Raw genomic sequence first — 17153 nt, 5'->3', positions numbered from 1 at the left:
TTATGGCAGATCTTAAATTCCAATCACATGAAGAGTTAACATTCTCTGGCCACCAACACAATTCACAGTGCAAGCTAGATAACTCAATTCTCTTAGTAACAAGTAAACACATAACCTATCTCCTTCAATATCTGTATCCAGTTTTGTTCTAGAAGGACTGTAAAAGCAATCATCGGGTAAGTAAAGAGCAGATACCTTTACAAATGACAAAAAGTCGGTGTCAAAGGGTCAACCATAAGGTGGAGAAGCGCTCACTCCACAAGTGCCAAACTTTTAATATCAAAAGAAAACCATTTATTACAACAGAATATTACAAACAACTAGTTTCAATGATCAGAGGGTCAACTTTACAAAACTTGTACTTTCTGATTGTGGAATGACAGATACTCCAGGTTTACAAAAACGTCTTTCGGCTTATGCACACTTAAAAGTGATTTCCAGTCTGCTTTATTTTCAACCAAATACAGTACATTTATCCAAACAAAAGATGTACATTCAATATAGAACATTTTGAGCAACAGCTACAGTCCAGTTCCCATTCACAGTACTTGTAGAGCAATGCACTAACAGGGCCAAATAGTTCTCTATCCATAAAAGTATTTTTACTTCTGATCTTGTGATCAACAATTTTAGATATATTTTATACAAAAAGTATATATGAACACGAGGCACCTCCCTAAGTAAGGGAGTAAACCCATACAAAAGACGTGGTATTTCTTCTGATGTACAGTACCTTGCAAATTGTAGCAATTTGACACAAATCACTAAACAAAATATTCTCTAAAACATAAAAAAAAAAAGAAAGAAAAAACAAACAAACAAACATACATACAAAAGAACAAAACCACTGCTGCATGAAAGCTGCCAAGAATTCCATAATGGCAGCCACGCAACGGGCTTCCTAAAATCCTGGTTAAAAGGTCAAAATAAAAGGGATCTAAACCATTTCCAAATTATACAAATTCAAGTTCTATCTATAGTGGTCATTTATCACATCGAGAGAAAAATTACTTGGAGTTTCTCTCATACTATCCTCCCTTTTTATTAATATTTAATGAAATAAACTAATATTATAAGTGGTTGTGCACAGATTGTCTGTCTATAACACATCGACAAATATTCACTACCTTCATATTAACATTAGTGTGTTGATCTTTCAAAAAATAAATTGAAAAAATAAACTGCGACTATCATTAAAGTGCTTGTTGTATAATTATTTTTTTTTTTTTCTTTTTTAAATTAAAGTATAGAGGAATGTGGATATTCTTGTAAACATCCTAGATGTTTATCAAGTTGTCCAACGAACCACAGATGGAAAAGATATGGACATCTTTGAAGCGACTGTAGTACAGTGAAATTCAGAATGTCCCAGAACTGGGAAATTAGTCTATACGAACAAACTGATGTTATGGCAAATACTAAAAATTAGTACAATTCAGCCAATATACACTACATGTTTGCTCTTATACATTCATTTGTAATAAGTTTAAAACAGTATATAACAATTGCCAAAGTAGGATATCACAAAAAAAATCAGAGCTGTTCATCCATTAGCACTACCAGGGAGGAACAGTACGATGAGCTCTCTGAAGATAACCTCCTACATGAGGAACAAAAGTCTTCTTCCAAAGCTGTTGTTTGTCAGGTTGCCTCTGTACTGTTTTTTTAAGTTCAGAGAGTTCATGTCAAACCACAGCTGCATAGAGATAAGCACAGTTAACAGCTAATTTAGAAGCATGAGTGCATTTCAACTACAGAAGTGTTTTGGGAGGAGGCACTGTCTAACAACATGCAGTCAGAATGGATGTAATTTAGTAAGAAAAACAACAGCTTGTGAAGATTTTCCTCCTTATAGTACCATTATCAAGATATTAGCAGTTCCAACACCACATTAAAGTCTTTTTCATGCAAATGAACTCCAAATTTTCCGAACATCACTTGAACCTATCTGAGAAGAAATGGGAATAAATTAATACTTTGCATTTACCAGCATAATCCTGTTTTAAATTACACAACATAAATTATGTATAAGCTCAAATTTTTAATTTACCATCAAACTACAAAAGACCATAACTCAAGGTCTAGCTCAGCTCATTTTTTGAAGTTCCATTCCATGTAGCCCAGATTTGCTAGGAAGTCACGCATATTTCATATTATGTTTTAACACTGCTCCGTAGAAATTCACTACAGAAGCTAAACTCAAACCAAATTACCTTCTAGGATACAGCATTTTGGAGTTAAAAAGATGGAATAAGGCACACATAGCTTGGTTTTCTTTTCCCCAAATACACTACAAGGATATTTCTGAATACGGATGTTAAAAGCCCATATAGATATCAGTAATGTCTCTCTGTTCCATTTTTGTACAATCCCCACACCTTCAGGCATCACTCAGTCATTCCGTAATACAAAATTATCACTTATGTATATAATTTCCCTTTTTAAAAGGTTCTCTTAAAAATCAGACCATCTCTAATCCTTAATATGAAGGCAACAGAAAACTAAGAAAATACATATAGAAATCCCCTAAGTGTAAAAAGAAACCAAAACCCAGTGTTCTGTAGAGGCAGAAATTCTTGGCCAGACTTGTATAAATATTTAGGCAAAAAAAACAAAAAATATCAGGTTCAAACCTTTTTAAAAATGAATCACCAGAAGTCTCCAAACTTGTGCTTATATAAATAAGTACTAGAAGGATCAAATCCTAATTCTGACTATTTTAGAAGTGTCCTTAGGAACCTAACCCAAACTCATTTTAAACCACAGAAATTAAGCATCCAAATTACATTCAAAAAAGCTGTTCTATGTCTTTCTGTGGACAGAACACAGACAACACACAGTATTTATAAATATTTATAAAATGATCATTCCAGTACGTCCATAGAGAAATGTTCTGTCAATAGCTTTTATCGTGATTCCTTTAGTGCTTCTTCAGTGAGGTTACCGAGATGTTCGTTACCAGGCTAACTTAATCTAATAAACCAAAGGCACTGATAATTTGAAAACATGCTATTTTAGAAATGTCCATATGTTAGCTTGATTACAATAGATGCCTTAAGGCAGTTTAAAGAGTCAACTTGGTACAGCTTCATCTATACTCTACTCCAGTTTCCTACCATGATAAATTTAGAAATTAACTCTTCCTAAACACTTAAAAAAAACCTTAAAAAAGAACCAATTCAGATATATATCACAGTATTTAAGCTGCTAAACCATAAAATCTATGGAACAATAATGTTTTTGGCAATATATGTACAACAGAACATAAAAGGCAGTGCTTCTGTTTTGTTTGGGGAAAAAGAAATGACAAAACACTATATTTTCCTCACCAGATAACAGCTTTAGATCTTGTACTTCTGCCTTTGGTTTTGTTTTCTTCAGGTGAATGAGATACATTCGCCTTGTGTGTTTTCTTATGATGTTCTAGAAAAGCTTTTCTGGCAAACGCTTTCCCACACTTATTGCATCGGTGAAGAGAAAAGTTTTTTGTTACTTTTACTTCAATGCCAACATCAGCTCCTTCGTACTTTTTATTGGGCGAATTAGAGGTGACATCGTGTTTTGAACCAATCTGTTTTGTTTCATCCCTCTGAGGGCCTCTTTTTGTCACCTTATTTAGAACAAGATCAATTGGCTTTTTTATTGCTCTAATTTCTAAACTTGCAGTTATTTTCCCAAGGTACCGTGGCGACTTTTTATGAACTACGGTTATATGCCTTATCACATCACGTTTGCGACGTGTTTCATAAGAGCAGAGAGGACACCTGTAGTATTTAACGTAAATGTTATTTCCATCTGTATGTAATTCAATGTGCTTTGTCAAGTTCTGTTTCGAAGTAAATTGGCGTTTACAGAGTTTACAGTAAAGCTGCTTGAAGTCAAAGCCAGCTGAAAGTTTTGGCTTCCTGGTTTTTTGCTGGCCACCTGCAGCAGATGCATTGGTTGACTTAGGAGTTGATTTAGTAGTTGATTTACAGGCTGGTTTAGTGGTTGACTTTGAGGTTGATTTAGGGTTTTCAGAGTCCTGCTTAACTTTATTTTTCTGTGCTGACGTTGTGTTCTTTTTCTCATTTGAATGATTTGTTCCCTTTAATTCATTCTGTGGAGAAAGAGCGATGGAAGGGGGTGAAGGTTCTACAGAATCTGCTGGTTCAACTTCTAGTTTTATTTCTGTTCCATTGGCAGTATTGTTGGGTCCTTTCTCTCTTTTAGAGTTCTTCCCAGAAAGAGTTATCTTGTGAACAATTTGCATGTGCCTTTTCAGCATTATTTGTGAACTATATTTTCTCTTGCACAGAAGGCATTTGCATGCAGTTAAATTGTATTCAGCCTTTGAAGACGACTTTTGTTTTCGGGTCTTAAAAGATTTTTTAGCAGAAACTGTATCCAAGAACAAAGGTTGCCCAGGCTTTGTAGCTATATCAGGAGTAATGGAATCCCTTCTTAATCCTCTATGGACTTCATCAAAATGCCTTCTTACGTTGGCTTTTGTGGCAAATGATTTATAACATACAGGACAACTTCGACCTAGTGCTACCAGAACGTTCTTATTTCGGCCTTTTGCGGAGCACAGATTTGGTTTCTTTTTTGTTTCTATGTACTTCTTCAGCTCTTCCATCTTTTTTTTGTGTACTTTTCTAATATGCCGGCGTACACTGCGTCTAGAATGAAATTCTTTTCTACAGAGACAACAAATCAACTGGTGGCCAAAGTCAGAATTTTCCACAGAGTCCACTTCAGGTGTTACTGCTGGAGGCTGTTCTTCAGGAGTAGGGGTCACCTTGTTTATAACAGGATCAGCAGGAGGTAATTCCACAGTCTCCCCAACCGGAGCCAGAGCTGAAACAGCCTTGGGTGGTTCAGTGCTGGGTTCCTGCGTTGGTGCTGGAGCTTGATCAGGGGCACTACTGTTTTCTGTGCTCTCATCTGGGCTATTAGTCCTTGACACGTACTGAAATACAGCATTCTGATTTGTTTCTATAGGTTCTAATCTAACTATATATTCTTGCTTATCTACTCTTGGATAAATTGCTTCCAGGAGGTCACTTATGGCTTGACTCTGTTTATCATTTATATCTGGAAGGTCTGGGAAAAGAAAGAAAGAATAAATAAATAAATAAAAAGGCAAAGACATTTTTAAATTATTTGGCAATTTTGAATTAAGTTTCACAAAACTCAAAGTGTCTTTCCACCACTACATCAATTCAGACACCAAATTTGCACAATTGTTACTATTCTTCTGATCTTTCATACATAAAGGCTTTGAGTGATCCTTTTTATTATATCAGTATAAGTGACACTTTTACTAGAAGCCAATTGTGGAACTACAGCCTTCCAGTACGGCAATGCAGAAGCCACCTAAGCTAAAAACTAGTTTGCTTCAAATTAAATTGCTCTCTTGAAGTCAGTATCAATTGCAAAATTAAGGACATAAGCTGCACACTTAAGAACAAGCATAGTCTAAGTCCAAAGTATAACTAAAAACCAATTTTCTAACTGTTGAAAACAAGCATTCCCAATAAATGAACCCAATTCTGAAAACAAGCTCTTTGCCATGAACTCTGAGCAGTCCTTAAGAACCAATGAAACACCTGTGTAACCTGAGCATTGCATGAGGACAGAGGTAGATGAGACAGAACTTAACTTCTGGGGCGGTGAAAACTGTTAGGAGTACCAAAACACTTGAGAGACTTGAGTAATAAATTTAAGGACAGAAAAATTCTGTATCATTTTGGAATTTTATCTTCTTTGTCCTACTAATTTCTCAAAGCAATTCAGTGAGTTTACTTCAAGAAATGACCCCACCGAGCTTTTCCAGAAGTTCTCACTGTGGTCTGCCCTGACAGTGAGCTGAAAAGACTACAAAAAAAAAGCAAAAAAAGAACCAAAACAAAACAAAAAAAAAAAAAACAAACCATGATGATACAGGGGTTCTCCTTCACTAGCATAAATAAAAAAGGAAACTTCACAAGTGTAAGTTTGCCCTTGAAGTATTGTTTTAATACACTAATTCTCAGAAAAGTTTGTTCAAATGTTCTTTTGAACCATTTACATTGTTGGCTACTGCAATGATGTTATGTGTAATGCATTTTCTAAAAGCAAAAGTACCAATAATCTTACTGCCTGATTTTTGGACAGAAACCCTACAGGTTGTGTACTATGAAATGAAAAATGAGATTAAAAGAAAATAATCTGTTTTTGAATGCCAAGTAAGTTCAGTGATTTAGATTCCAGCATGGCAGGCTACACATCAGCCCTGGCACAACTAAAACCCCAGCGCATTAATGTAAAAGCGTGAGGCACTGAGATGATACCATTTGAAATTCCCCACAGTGATTTGAATATCTCCTTCATGGCAGCAACTTAATTCAGAGCATCTAAGTATTATCCTTTTCATTTGGAGTACATAGCATTGTTGTTTTCATTTGTACCCTTCCTAGTGAACAGTCAACTGTATCAGACAAGCAGCCAATTAAAGGAAAGCTAGTCAACATCTAGGCTGGAAGTTTACTCAGGTTAATCTTATTTCGCTCAGTCTTTCCTGCATTTGAATCACATACACTTACAATTCCATAGGTTTTGACGTGTTGAGGTACAAAGATGCTAACTAAGGATCTAAAAATCACCATCACACCAATGTTGATGAAGCCAACAAGGATGACTAAGATAACAGAAAAAGCTTTACAAAACACTTTGAATGCTGGCACATTCCCCAATCCAGCTTTACCAAGATTAGCAAATCATTATCACTTGAAATGAATCTTTAATACTTTTTTTTTTAAATGCAAATAGGGTTTTTTTCCTTTTAATTACTTTTAATAATAAAGTTTACTCTCTCCAAAAAAGAAAGTGGGCTAGACATGATCACATAAATGCAACAAGAATATATAATAGTTCAGTTGGAAGGGACCTTCAAAGATCATCAAGTCCAACTGCCTGAAAACTTCAGGGCTAACCAAAATTTAAAGCATATCATTAAGGGGAATTGTCCAAATGCCTCCTGAACGCTGACAGGCTTGGGAACATCAACTAATTGTCTACCAAGCATAAGAGATATTTGACCACCCTCACCGTAAATAAATTTTTCCTAGTGTCTATTCTGAACTTTCCCTGGTGCAGCCTTGCGCTGTTCTCAAGCATTCTCACTGGTTCCCAGAGGGAAGAATGAGGTGTAGTGGTAAGAAAGAAACATGGTGTAACTGAAGAAAAACTCTTCAAAAAGAGTGATTTTTTTCAGTCTGTTTCATGACTAACAATGAAGAATTTTATCTGAGATTAACGAATACTGTCCAAGTACAGGAAGAAAATGACATACAACACCCACAACACTCTACATGATCCAGCCAAACTCTCTTTGAATTCTACTGATATAAAACAAAAATGTCTGCTTAGCTTCAAGCGTTTCTATGAGATTCAGCTTCCCATTTTGACTTTTCATTATCTTTCATAATAAAAAGAAGAAAAAACAAAGAAAAAGCAGAAGAATTAAAAATCATTAACAATGACCTTTCATTAAAACATTGGACTTATAATATAAACTATGACAAGAATATGGGTTTGCGCTGTTAATGCGTATTCATTTAATGCTGTAGCTTGTTTTCTACCACAAAGGTTCTCAATTTCAGGTGGCTTTATTAGATAGTACGATTAGGCCAACTTACTATCATCCATCTGAAGACTTGGAGGACAATAAAACTTTTTATGAGTAATTAAATTTGGTAATCCCCTGAAGAGACTCCGGCACAATTTACACTCAAAAATGGTGTCCACATCTTTCAACAAGATATGCTTAAGTTGTTTAGTTCCTGTAAGAAAAGAAACATTATACTTAAGGAAGGTTTTCTGTTCTTTTTTTTAACTCACAACATTACATGAAAACAAAAGCATTTTACAACACAACCACCACATCAGCATTTCATCTTGCTTTAATGCTATTTCACTGCACAGTTTGTGATACGCACTCCAAATTCCATTATGAAAACAAGCCTAGTTTGAAATAAATACATAAAAATTATGGTTTACACACATTACAGTTTACAGTGAACTAATAGAATGATGACTTGGATCAAAACCAACAGCTAACGTTAACAGGGATTCCATGGTGCAATGTCTGGTTGCTGTAAGACAGTTTCTGAAGAAAAGAGAATAAGTACTTAGAGCATTTAAAAAAGCTCCTCATGTTAAGGAAGCAATAAATATACAGCTATTTCACATAATAAATTAACAGGAAAGAGAAAAAAAAACAAAAACTACAGAGCATGGAGTGAAACACAAAGAGCTAACGTCAGTGCTACTACATCTAGGCATGTGATACAAGATGAAGGTGATCACGCTTATAGAAGAAAACAGAACTGGAGACATTTTCAAGCCTGCAAAAGGAATAAAATAACTCAGAAAATTTTCTGTTAAAACAAAATTTTCTGCTCAATAAAACGTGCAGGCTTTCCAGACTACTTTATACATGTACATTGTATATTCAAAAATAAGAACTCTAAACCCACAAGGAAAAGAAGTTTGGTCTTGCACTGTAGGTGCATTCCAGCTCCTGCCTCGCTTAAGCTTTTCTTCTTTTAATTGTTAGCGTTACACTTCAAATCCATTCCTTCATTTCACATCTTGCTAACACTATGAACATAATGTCCACAATTAGCAATGAATTACTGAATGATGAATACTTACCACGCCAAACCAGAAGGAAACGCTGGCTAAACAAATTCAGCTAATAGCCCTAACTTGATTCTTAATACAGGAACAAAACAAAATTAATCTAAATTAGTCAAAACAGCAAAACTATAATGAAAGTTGGCAAAGCGGAAACAATGCAAGAGATAACTGTGAAACAACAAAAATAGCATTAAGATACATTCTTCCAGCTGAAGCAGAAGCTCAAGGTTTTGGTCAATGTGGACAATTAAGAATTCCATTTAAAGATCAAACTTAGTCATGCTGCAGAATTGTGTTCTAAACAAAAATCTTGTTCAAATACAAATAATTCCATAATTGGTTTTCGATGCGAATAAACAAGTTAGCTTTCTATCTCTTGGTCTAATAATAGTGCTACAAATCTTTTTATAACTGCATTTTAGTAAAGCACAATACCTTCCTCAGTTGCTTAAAACCAGGAACCAAATTTGACTATCTGATGCTACCATCCAATTTTTTTCTCTGCCTATGCCTTTCCTGGGCCCACTGCCCTATGTCCTTGTCCTTTCCTCTTGCTGCTTGTTACTCAAGCATTACCAGCCTCATCTTCATCTGACCTGCAGACAACAAACCACTGGAAAAATACTTGTATTTATTAAAAAAAAAAACAACAAAAAAACAAGTTTGAGAACTTGGTAACCAAATTTGAGAATTTGTTAACTGACGAAAACCCAGCTGAACAGAACTGAATGTGCTCCACATAGATGGAATTCCAATAAGTCACTACTTGTAATCCAAATAAAAGGCCTCAAGCTTGGTGACAGCACACCATGAAATAAAACTTGACTTGTGCTATCAGTGCATGTCCTAGGCACAACTACCCTCCTCAAATGAAAAAAAAACATCTAATTTATCTCTCTTTCCTAATCAAGGAGATACATCAATCCCTCTTTCCCACCCCTCTCTCATTTCATTATGAGTTCATTCTTTTCCACTCAGTACTCTAGTGCTGTCTAATTCAGACTATCAGTCTGAAGAATTTTAAGGACTTATACTAGAAGTCAGACTAGACAATGCAGTGGTTCCTCTGGCTTCAAATCTTTCTTATGTGATCACGCAGCTTCTCATAAAAGTTAATTACTTATTATTTTTATTAATGGGTCCTTCTGAATTATACAATAGACCTTCACAAACTCACAGGAACAGAAAATAAGTTAAAACATCCACTGGTTTTGTTGACTCATCAAGCAGAGAAAGAGCAAGCATCTGCACATTCCACACCAACTACTGATTGTGGCAAGGAGCAGTCAGTTTTCTGCTAGCATATGCATCCTCCAATTTACTGGAGCTTTATTTTATAGTTTCATTTCACTGGGGCAAGCAGTACTTCACTGAGTTATATTAACAGCTGTAGATGTAGGTGACAGAAAAGCATCACTGTCAAAGAAACTGCTACAGAGTATCAGACACTGCAAACAATCCTTTGGCAGAACCAGCCAAGGTTAGGCCCTCAGCAAGCAATTTCACTTCTCAGAAAAATCTCAGCAGTTCACTTTCTCATAGGAGAACATTCTATTCCATAACAGCATTATAGAGCTCCAGAACTTCAAGGCCAGTCTGGATGTGGCGCTGGGCAGTCTGGTCTGTTGGTTGGCAACCCTGCACATCGCTGGTTGAAACTAGAAGATCATTACAGTCCTTTTCAACCCAGGCCATTCTGTTATTCATTCTATAAGTCATATAAGAACATTGATTACTATATTATATTTTGTTATATTTGAATCTAACACAATTAGAAAGGAGTTACTAATTATTTTGTTATCCTTAATGCTCCGTACTACTGGAGAAACCTTCTGCTAAGACTGCTTTCATGGTTATGGCTTTAACATCTATTTCTTTAAGGTTACTGTAGAAATCAAAAAGGCTCCTTAGCAAAATGGAAAGCTGTGTGTTCAAGACTAACTTGTAAAATCTTGGCCCAAGTCACTTTGCCTTCTGTCCAACTGCCCTGAAGACAACAAGGTAAGTATCAATTTAACAAATGCCAGAAAGGACAATCTGGAAGCTGCCTTGAGGCAGACTACTTGCAGTTTGTGCTAGTGCCAATTTGTAAGAGGCCATGCTTTTTACATTACTGTCTCAAAGTTTGCTGAAATGGACAAGTTCAGGCAAGTCCTGGCCAAGGTTCCAGGACTCCCTTTGTCTGAGACACACAGGAACCAAGGTTCGAGAAATCCCTTTGTTCAACAGATGGACAAGTCTGGGAGCTACAAAAGAGAGATAAGATGCTGATTAATGGCCCTAAAGTGGTCTTTTTGTGTGGGCCTATCTAAAGGAAGATGGCCATCTCCAAGGAATTCACATGACTCTGACCCGAGCCTTCCAGAAATGTCACGAAAGCTGGGAAGAAGAAGGATAAAAAGTGCATGTACAAACCCCAAATTTGAGTTTTCTGATACCAGATGCCTCACTACGGAAACAAGGAGGTTTTCTGACACCAGATGTCTCACTACGGAAACAAGGAGGTTTTTCTGTCATCAGATGCCTCTCTACATGAATGCCTCTGAAGAAGATGCCTGCATGCTGAAGAACCTTTTAGGTTTCTAGGTATCTGACCTCAGATCCCTCCACCGCTGTCCTACTGCTGCCTACTGTCTCTTCCGGGATTGCTGCTCGAGACTCTGCTCTGTGGGACCTCGCTGCCCGAGACTCCGCTTCTGTGAGACCTCTCTGCCCGAGACTCTGCTTCTTAAGACCATGGCACTCTGACCATCTTCTCTGCGCCGCACCGATCTGCTGCTTGTGGCCTGCTACTCTGCTGCTGCTCTCCCCTACTCTTATTTTGCCCCGGACCAACGTTAACAACGTGCTACGGGACGCTGCTGCATCCAGGAGGTGACTATTCCCCGCTTTAACGTAATTCTTGCTCTTTTCTACCTTTTTCTATCACCTACTTTCCCTTCCCCATCACCCTAATTTTGATATTTCATCGCTCTCCCTTCCCCATCCCCTCAATTGTCTATTATTTCCAATAAACTGGTCGGATCAACATTTGAATGCTCTTCTTCTTAATCTCACGCCGGGCATAACATTATCAAAAGAACCTTTGCCTCACTCCTAAATTGGAGCGAGACACAACTGAAATACCATTAACCTGCTTCAAGTCAAAGAGGCCTGCCACACATATTTGAAGCTTTACGTCAATTTCATTCACTCACATGTATAAATAAGACTGCAAGTGGTGACTCTCATATCCAGTTTTCCTTTTTTTGTACAAAGTTTTTAAATGCAGGTAGAGAACATACAAAATACTGTGTCATTCTACGAGACTCAGAGCAGACACACACCACATTGCATGTCAGCAATGACTTCTATGTGAAACACCTATTTCATATACATAAAGCTCTGCTGTTTTATATAAATCTTTTTACGTAACTGCTTGACAAGAACAAGCTCGATGTTCTTGCTCTAAGTTTGCTTTGCCACATCAGAAGGGTAGAACCAGATACCTGATACCTTGACCAGTGTACGTGAAAATCCAAACAAGAAATACCAGTTAATACCAAAAACCTACAAATATTCTGCAAGTATGTAGAAGGTCAGGTGTTGGTTTTTTGTTTTGTTTAAACATGCACTAAGTATACCCTAAATTAATAACTGTTATAACAAGATAATAAACTTTTCTAGGAGTTAAATCAAGGCTTCATACCTGATCGAAAACACTCAATGATTTGTTGAATACCAGACTTTGATGTTTGCAGAGGCTGCTGTAATAATGGAGGATCACCAGGTTCCAGTATATGCACTGAAACACATAAAAGATAAAAAGTCATTTGAGATAATGAGTCATTTTCTGATTAGTCAAACCAAGAAAGCATTCAAAGCTGTGTGTATCAAACATAAACATACAAAACCATGCAGACTCATCAGAAGTTTCCATCAATTAAAGCTATTCCCCAAAACTGCCTACCTGACTCCCATCATTTAAACCAAAACAACAAAACAGATGTACAAAAAACTATCAAATACCACATCTCTGCTGAACGTACCACATTCAGTGCTGGCACTACACCCTGAACTCACATCCATTCCACCATGATCAGAATAAAGCACAGGTATATCTAACTAGTACGGTCCAAAGACAGATACCATAATAGTTTTCACCAACAAAACTACACTCAAAAAATGCTTTTGGTTCAAGCAAACTGCAAAAGGAGCAATTTGAAATCTCATGCTACATTGGAATCTTCATAAAACCTACTATAAGATTTACCCAGCAGAAAGACTATGACTTACTGTGATACACAGTGCTCACGCACACAGAATTAACAGCACTCCATTGCTACCTATTCATAAACCAACCTTTGCTCAGTTGGAATACCAAACTTACAGGGATGCCAGCAGTTATTCAAGCATAAGTTTGCAAAAAATCACCTGATAACTCATCTTTGTTATTAACAGAATTAAACTTGTAGCTCCTCCATTGCCTCCTCCATTACTCATTCCATAAGGCAGCCCATTTTCAGGTCTCTGTTTCTAATGGCAACACAAAACATCTCTAAGAAATTTATTTAATTAGCAAAGAGCACTAACAGCATCGTGTAAAACTATTAAGGTTTACTAACTGTGAATAGCCTAAATGCGGGGTGTAAGGTTATATAAGTAAATTCAAGCTGAAAAGAATATCAGAAAGAAAAAGCAGTCTAAGAAAGGAATGACAAAATGAACACTCCACGCAACTGTGGCCCCCTAATATACTGTTATATATGAACACATAACAACCATTACAAATCAGCTAATCGTTTAGGGATTTCTAACACAATGACATATTGTATCCTACTAGCCCACTCCATCCTCTTCAAAATAGTGTACTTTGAGTTGCATACCGCCCCTAACATGCATATGCAACAGCCACTGACATCAAGGAGTGACATACACCAAGCAGGCATCACACATCACGGTTATTTGTAGGGCAAGGAAAGTATTTCAGCCTTTAGAAAACATGAGAACAACTCAAAGCCATTTCATCCTAAACACAAAAAGCATTTCTCCTAACTGAACAGTACCTTCTCTCAAATTACACTTAATTAAAGGAGTATTATCAAGCTGCCACACGCAGACTTTCAAGTACTAATTCCAAAAACAGATGCCTTTCTTTTCCAAACGCAAGCGAAAGCATCCAAATAACAAATTCTACATTAAGGGAAGAAGAAAGGAACCAAGTTTCCTCTTAGGCTACCAATTGTAACTGCAGGCATAACAATTACAGAAAAACAAGCGAGCCGGCTGAAACTTTTAAGCACTTTCTACTGGCAGCCTCTCCCATATCACACAGCAGTGGGATGCACACAGGAGGTTTAGGACTTTCAGGGTTTTTTCCCCTGCTTGACAAGAAGATCCTTGTCTTCATCAGAGCTCACCATCAGAAGGACAAAATAAAGGACGCAAGAGATTGCCAGAAACAGCACTTAACAAGAAAAGAAACCGAGGTCAGACCAAGAGAAGTGGAATAAGAACACTTGGAGTTTGTACGCGTTTCCTGGCCTGCCTCTGACCGCCACTCACAGTGCCCACCTGGAGCCACGAGTTACAACGAGGCACCCCACGGGACCCGAGGAGTTACCCCATGTTAACCATGACAGCTGGAAGCTACGGCAGGACAGCTCCAGCAGCATCCGCTAACGCCGCACACCCCGGCCGCCCCCCGACGACGCACGGCCGCCACCCCCGCGCTCCCCCAGCTCCGTACCTGGCTCGCAGCAGCCGTGGTGGTGATGATCCGTCTGACAGCACTTGTCCCGCAGAGGCATTTTCGGTGCGCACGACCCACGGTCCTTCTACATGCAGCGTCTCGCTCCTGCCGAAACGAGCACAGACACACACACACACACACACACACACACACACAGCCGTCAGCTCCGCGGAGCGCTCCGAAAGCGCCAACGCCGAGTTCCGCGGCCGGCCCCCGTCTCTCGGCCCTTCCATTGTTCGCGGCGTCTCTCCCGGAGCTCACGGCGCCGCCGCTCCCGCGCGGCCCGGCCCGGCCCGCTCCAGCCCCGCGCCCGCCGCCACCTGCGCCTCGGTCGCCCCGCCGCCCTTCCTCCCTCCCTCCCTCCCTCCTTCTCCCCGCTCAGCCGCGCTCGCAGCCCCGCGCCGCTCCTCGCCGCCACCACCTCGCAACTCCCGCGCGACGGAGGGAGCGGAACCGCGCCGGGCCGGGCGAGAAGGAACGGAGCAGAGCGAGGACAGCGGAGCCGCGGCCGAATGAGCCCGCCGGGCCGCCACGCGCCAGCCGCAGGGAGAGAGAGAGGGAGGGAAAGAGAGAAGGAGGGAGGGACGGGCGGGCGGCAGGTGACAGCGGGCGCCCAACGCCACCGGCGGCAGCGGCAGGGAGCGGCGGGCGGACCGCAGCGGGACCGCCGCTCATCGTCCCCTACCTGGGAGCGAACGGCCGGCCAACCCCGCCCCGAACTCCACTTTATTCGCCCCTGTCCCGCCAGAGCGGCGGCCGCTGACCCCGGAGCCGGATGGGCACAGGGGCAGGAAGTGACTGCGGCCGTGGCGGCGAGGGGCCGCGCGGAGCACAGTGCGCAGGCGCCTCGCCCGCCGCTCCCCCGCCCGTGCCGCACAGGTGCCGTGCTGTGCTGTGCCGTGCTATGCCGTGCTGTGCTGTGCTATGCCGTGCTGTGCTATGCTGTGCCGTGCTATGCCGTGCTATGCTGTGCTGTGCTATGCCGTGCTGTGCCGTGCTATGCTGTGCTATGCTGTGCCATGCTGTGCCGTGCCGTGCTATGCCGTGCTGTGCCGTGCCACCGTCCGGAATGCGGTGGTGCCGCTGCCCTGTGGCAGCCTGGCCCGGGTCGTTTGAAAAAGGCTGTTGTGGCAGAGCTGCCACGAAGAAGGACGAATCGGTGTTTTCCACGCTTGGAAGTTCGCTGAGAGGTTTCCGCCAGTGCGATCCAAAGTGCGGCAAGTGGAGAATGGAATATGGTGCTAATTAACGAAAGAAGTTTGTCAGACCTTCCTTGAAGTAAGAAAGATCACTTGTTAGGAAACGCAAGGAGTAAACGCGTCGTGACAGGAAAATCGCTGAGGGATGGTACCGCCGTGGAGATGACGGGTCAGACCTCGGCTTGTGGTGGCATTGCTGCACAGTGGAGACAGGATTCACGGCTTCAGACAGAGCTCAGAGTCAGACCTGCTGCCCATACCATGCCTCGTTCACGCTGTTCCTCACATCAGCCTTTGGGAGTTTTTGCCATCTCCAGCCACCACGTGTAAGCAGTGCAGGCTTCTTATTAAATGCAGGTATCTATTTCACCATTAACTCGTCTGTTTCTGGAGCACCATGAGGCAAAATTCAAACCCTGTGAAGTCCTTTTGGGCTTTGATTAAAGAACTTGATTCACCCTACGCTTTGGAGAATAGTTTGAGCAGCCTCGTGTCTGGAAGGATCCCAGCAGACATCAGCTGAAGCCTTCACGCAACTCATTCAAAGACGGGTCTTGGTGTACATCCAGAAGTGCTCTTATCTTGATGAGTTTGGCTACATCCCGAGCTCTGCTACTTTCACGCAGACAGGAAAAAGGTTGAACTCCACCCAAACGTATCTCTGGGTTCAGCCCGCACAAAGCACTACTCATGGGTAACAAAGTGCCAAGAGCGCAGCCCTCAACTCCTTCCTGTGCGTCTGCCCACCGACAGCAGCACTTGCCCAAAAAGTAATAAACTTAGAGAGTTAACATCCCCCACCTCCTGGGAGAGGTCAATGGCTGGTTGGAAATAAGATCACCTTCTATTCTTTTAGTGCCACTGGATACAAGCGTTGTAACAGGAGGATCCTTTCGGCTTAAAAGCCGACTCAGAACTTTGTATCCTAATCTTAAAATCGGGAAGAAAGTGGACAGTGTTGCATGCTTGTATGAATCTGTATCTAAACCGTCATACTTACAATTTGTTTCTAGCTGGAAGGAGCTCGTGTGTACATTGTTACATTTAACTCATTACATAGTACATAAAAGAACCAAGTAGAATGGTCAAGCAGATACACCCAAGCTTTGATCATTGGGATAGCCAGTCCTGTGCGAAATGCCTCTTCCCAGCGCAGAGCAGGTTTAACATGAAATCACTAAAAAGATTTGTCCAGCTGGAGAATACCTCAGAACAGGTATATTGCAAATTCTTTCCTTGCAAAATTTGAAATGAATTCCCCTGCGTACAAAGAAATCTCAGAGATTTAAGTGTTTCACCATTTATGACACTGAACATAATGACTGTGCTAATTGCTAACCAATTAACGTAGGACGGTTGCTGCTAATTAATTAATGCCTATATCTAGGCTAAGAATCCACTACAGTTGGAGCTGGGGTTTGACTCACTTCCTTTTACTGTTTTCATAGATGCTGCTAAGAGATGAATGCCCATGATATAGCAGCAGTGTGGGTTTGGGTAGATCTGTGAGCACGTCCCAGACACTGTACACACAGGCAGCCAAACCATTGGGCAGTCCA

The 17153-nt window shown here is 40.4% G+C and overlaps 1 protein-coding gene across 5 annotated transcripts in view; it reads right to left on the bottom strand.

Annotated features, from left to right (window-relative positions):
- The window catches only part of ZNF800 (zinc finger protein 800), a 55916-nt gene extending 40754 nt beyond the window's left edge, over positions 1-15162 (bottom strand). Inside the window, exons 1-6 of one of the 5 annotated variants that reach the window (XM_015852675.3) lie at positions 15081-15162; positions 14393-14500; positions 12353-12448; positions 7662-7805; positions 3330-5085; positions 272-1948 (exon numbers count right to left, since the gene is read on the bottom strand). In XM_015852675.3, the coding sequence (XP_015708161.2) occupies position 1948; positions 3330-5085; positions 7662-7805; positions 12353-12448; positions 14393-14453 (2058 nt within the window). In that variant the 5' untranslated portion in view covers positions 14454-14500; positions 15081-15162 and the 3' untranslated portion in view covers positions 272-1947. Of the gene's footprint in view, positions 1-271; positions 5086-7661; positions 7806-12352; positions 12449-14392; positions 14501-14816 lie in introns of those variants that run through there. The other 4 variants (XM_032442719.2, XM_015852667.3, XM_032442718.2 and 1 more) reach the window with 4 other exon arrangements.
- Between the last annotated feature and the right edge of the window lie 1991 nt (positions 15163-17153).

This window comes from Coturnix japonica, chromosome 1, assembly GCF_054131305.1.
Source record: "Coturnix japonica strain WE chromosome 1, WE-NBRP24, whole genome shotgun sequence".
Taxonomy (NCBI): domain Eukaryota; kingdom Metazoa; phylum Chordata; class Aves; order Galliformes; family Phasianidae; genus Coturnix; species Coturnix japonica.
This window is presented reverse-complemented; position numbering and strand designations above follow the sequence as displayed.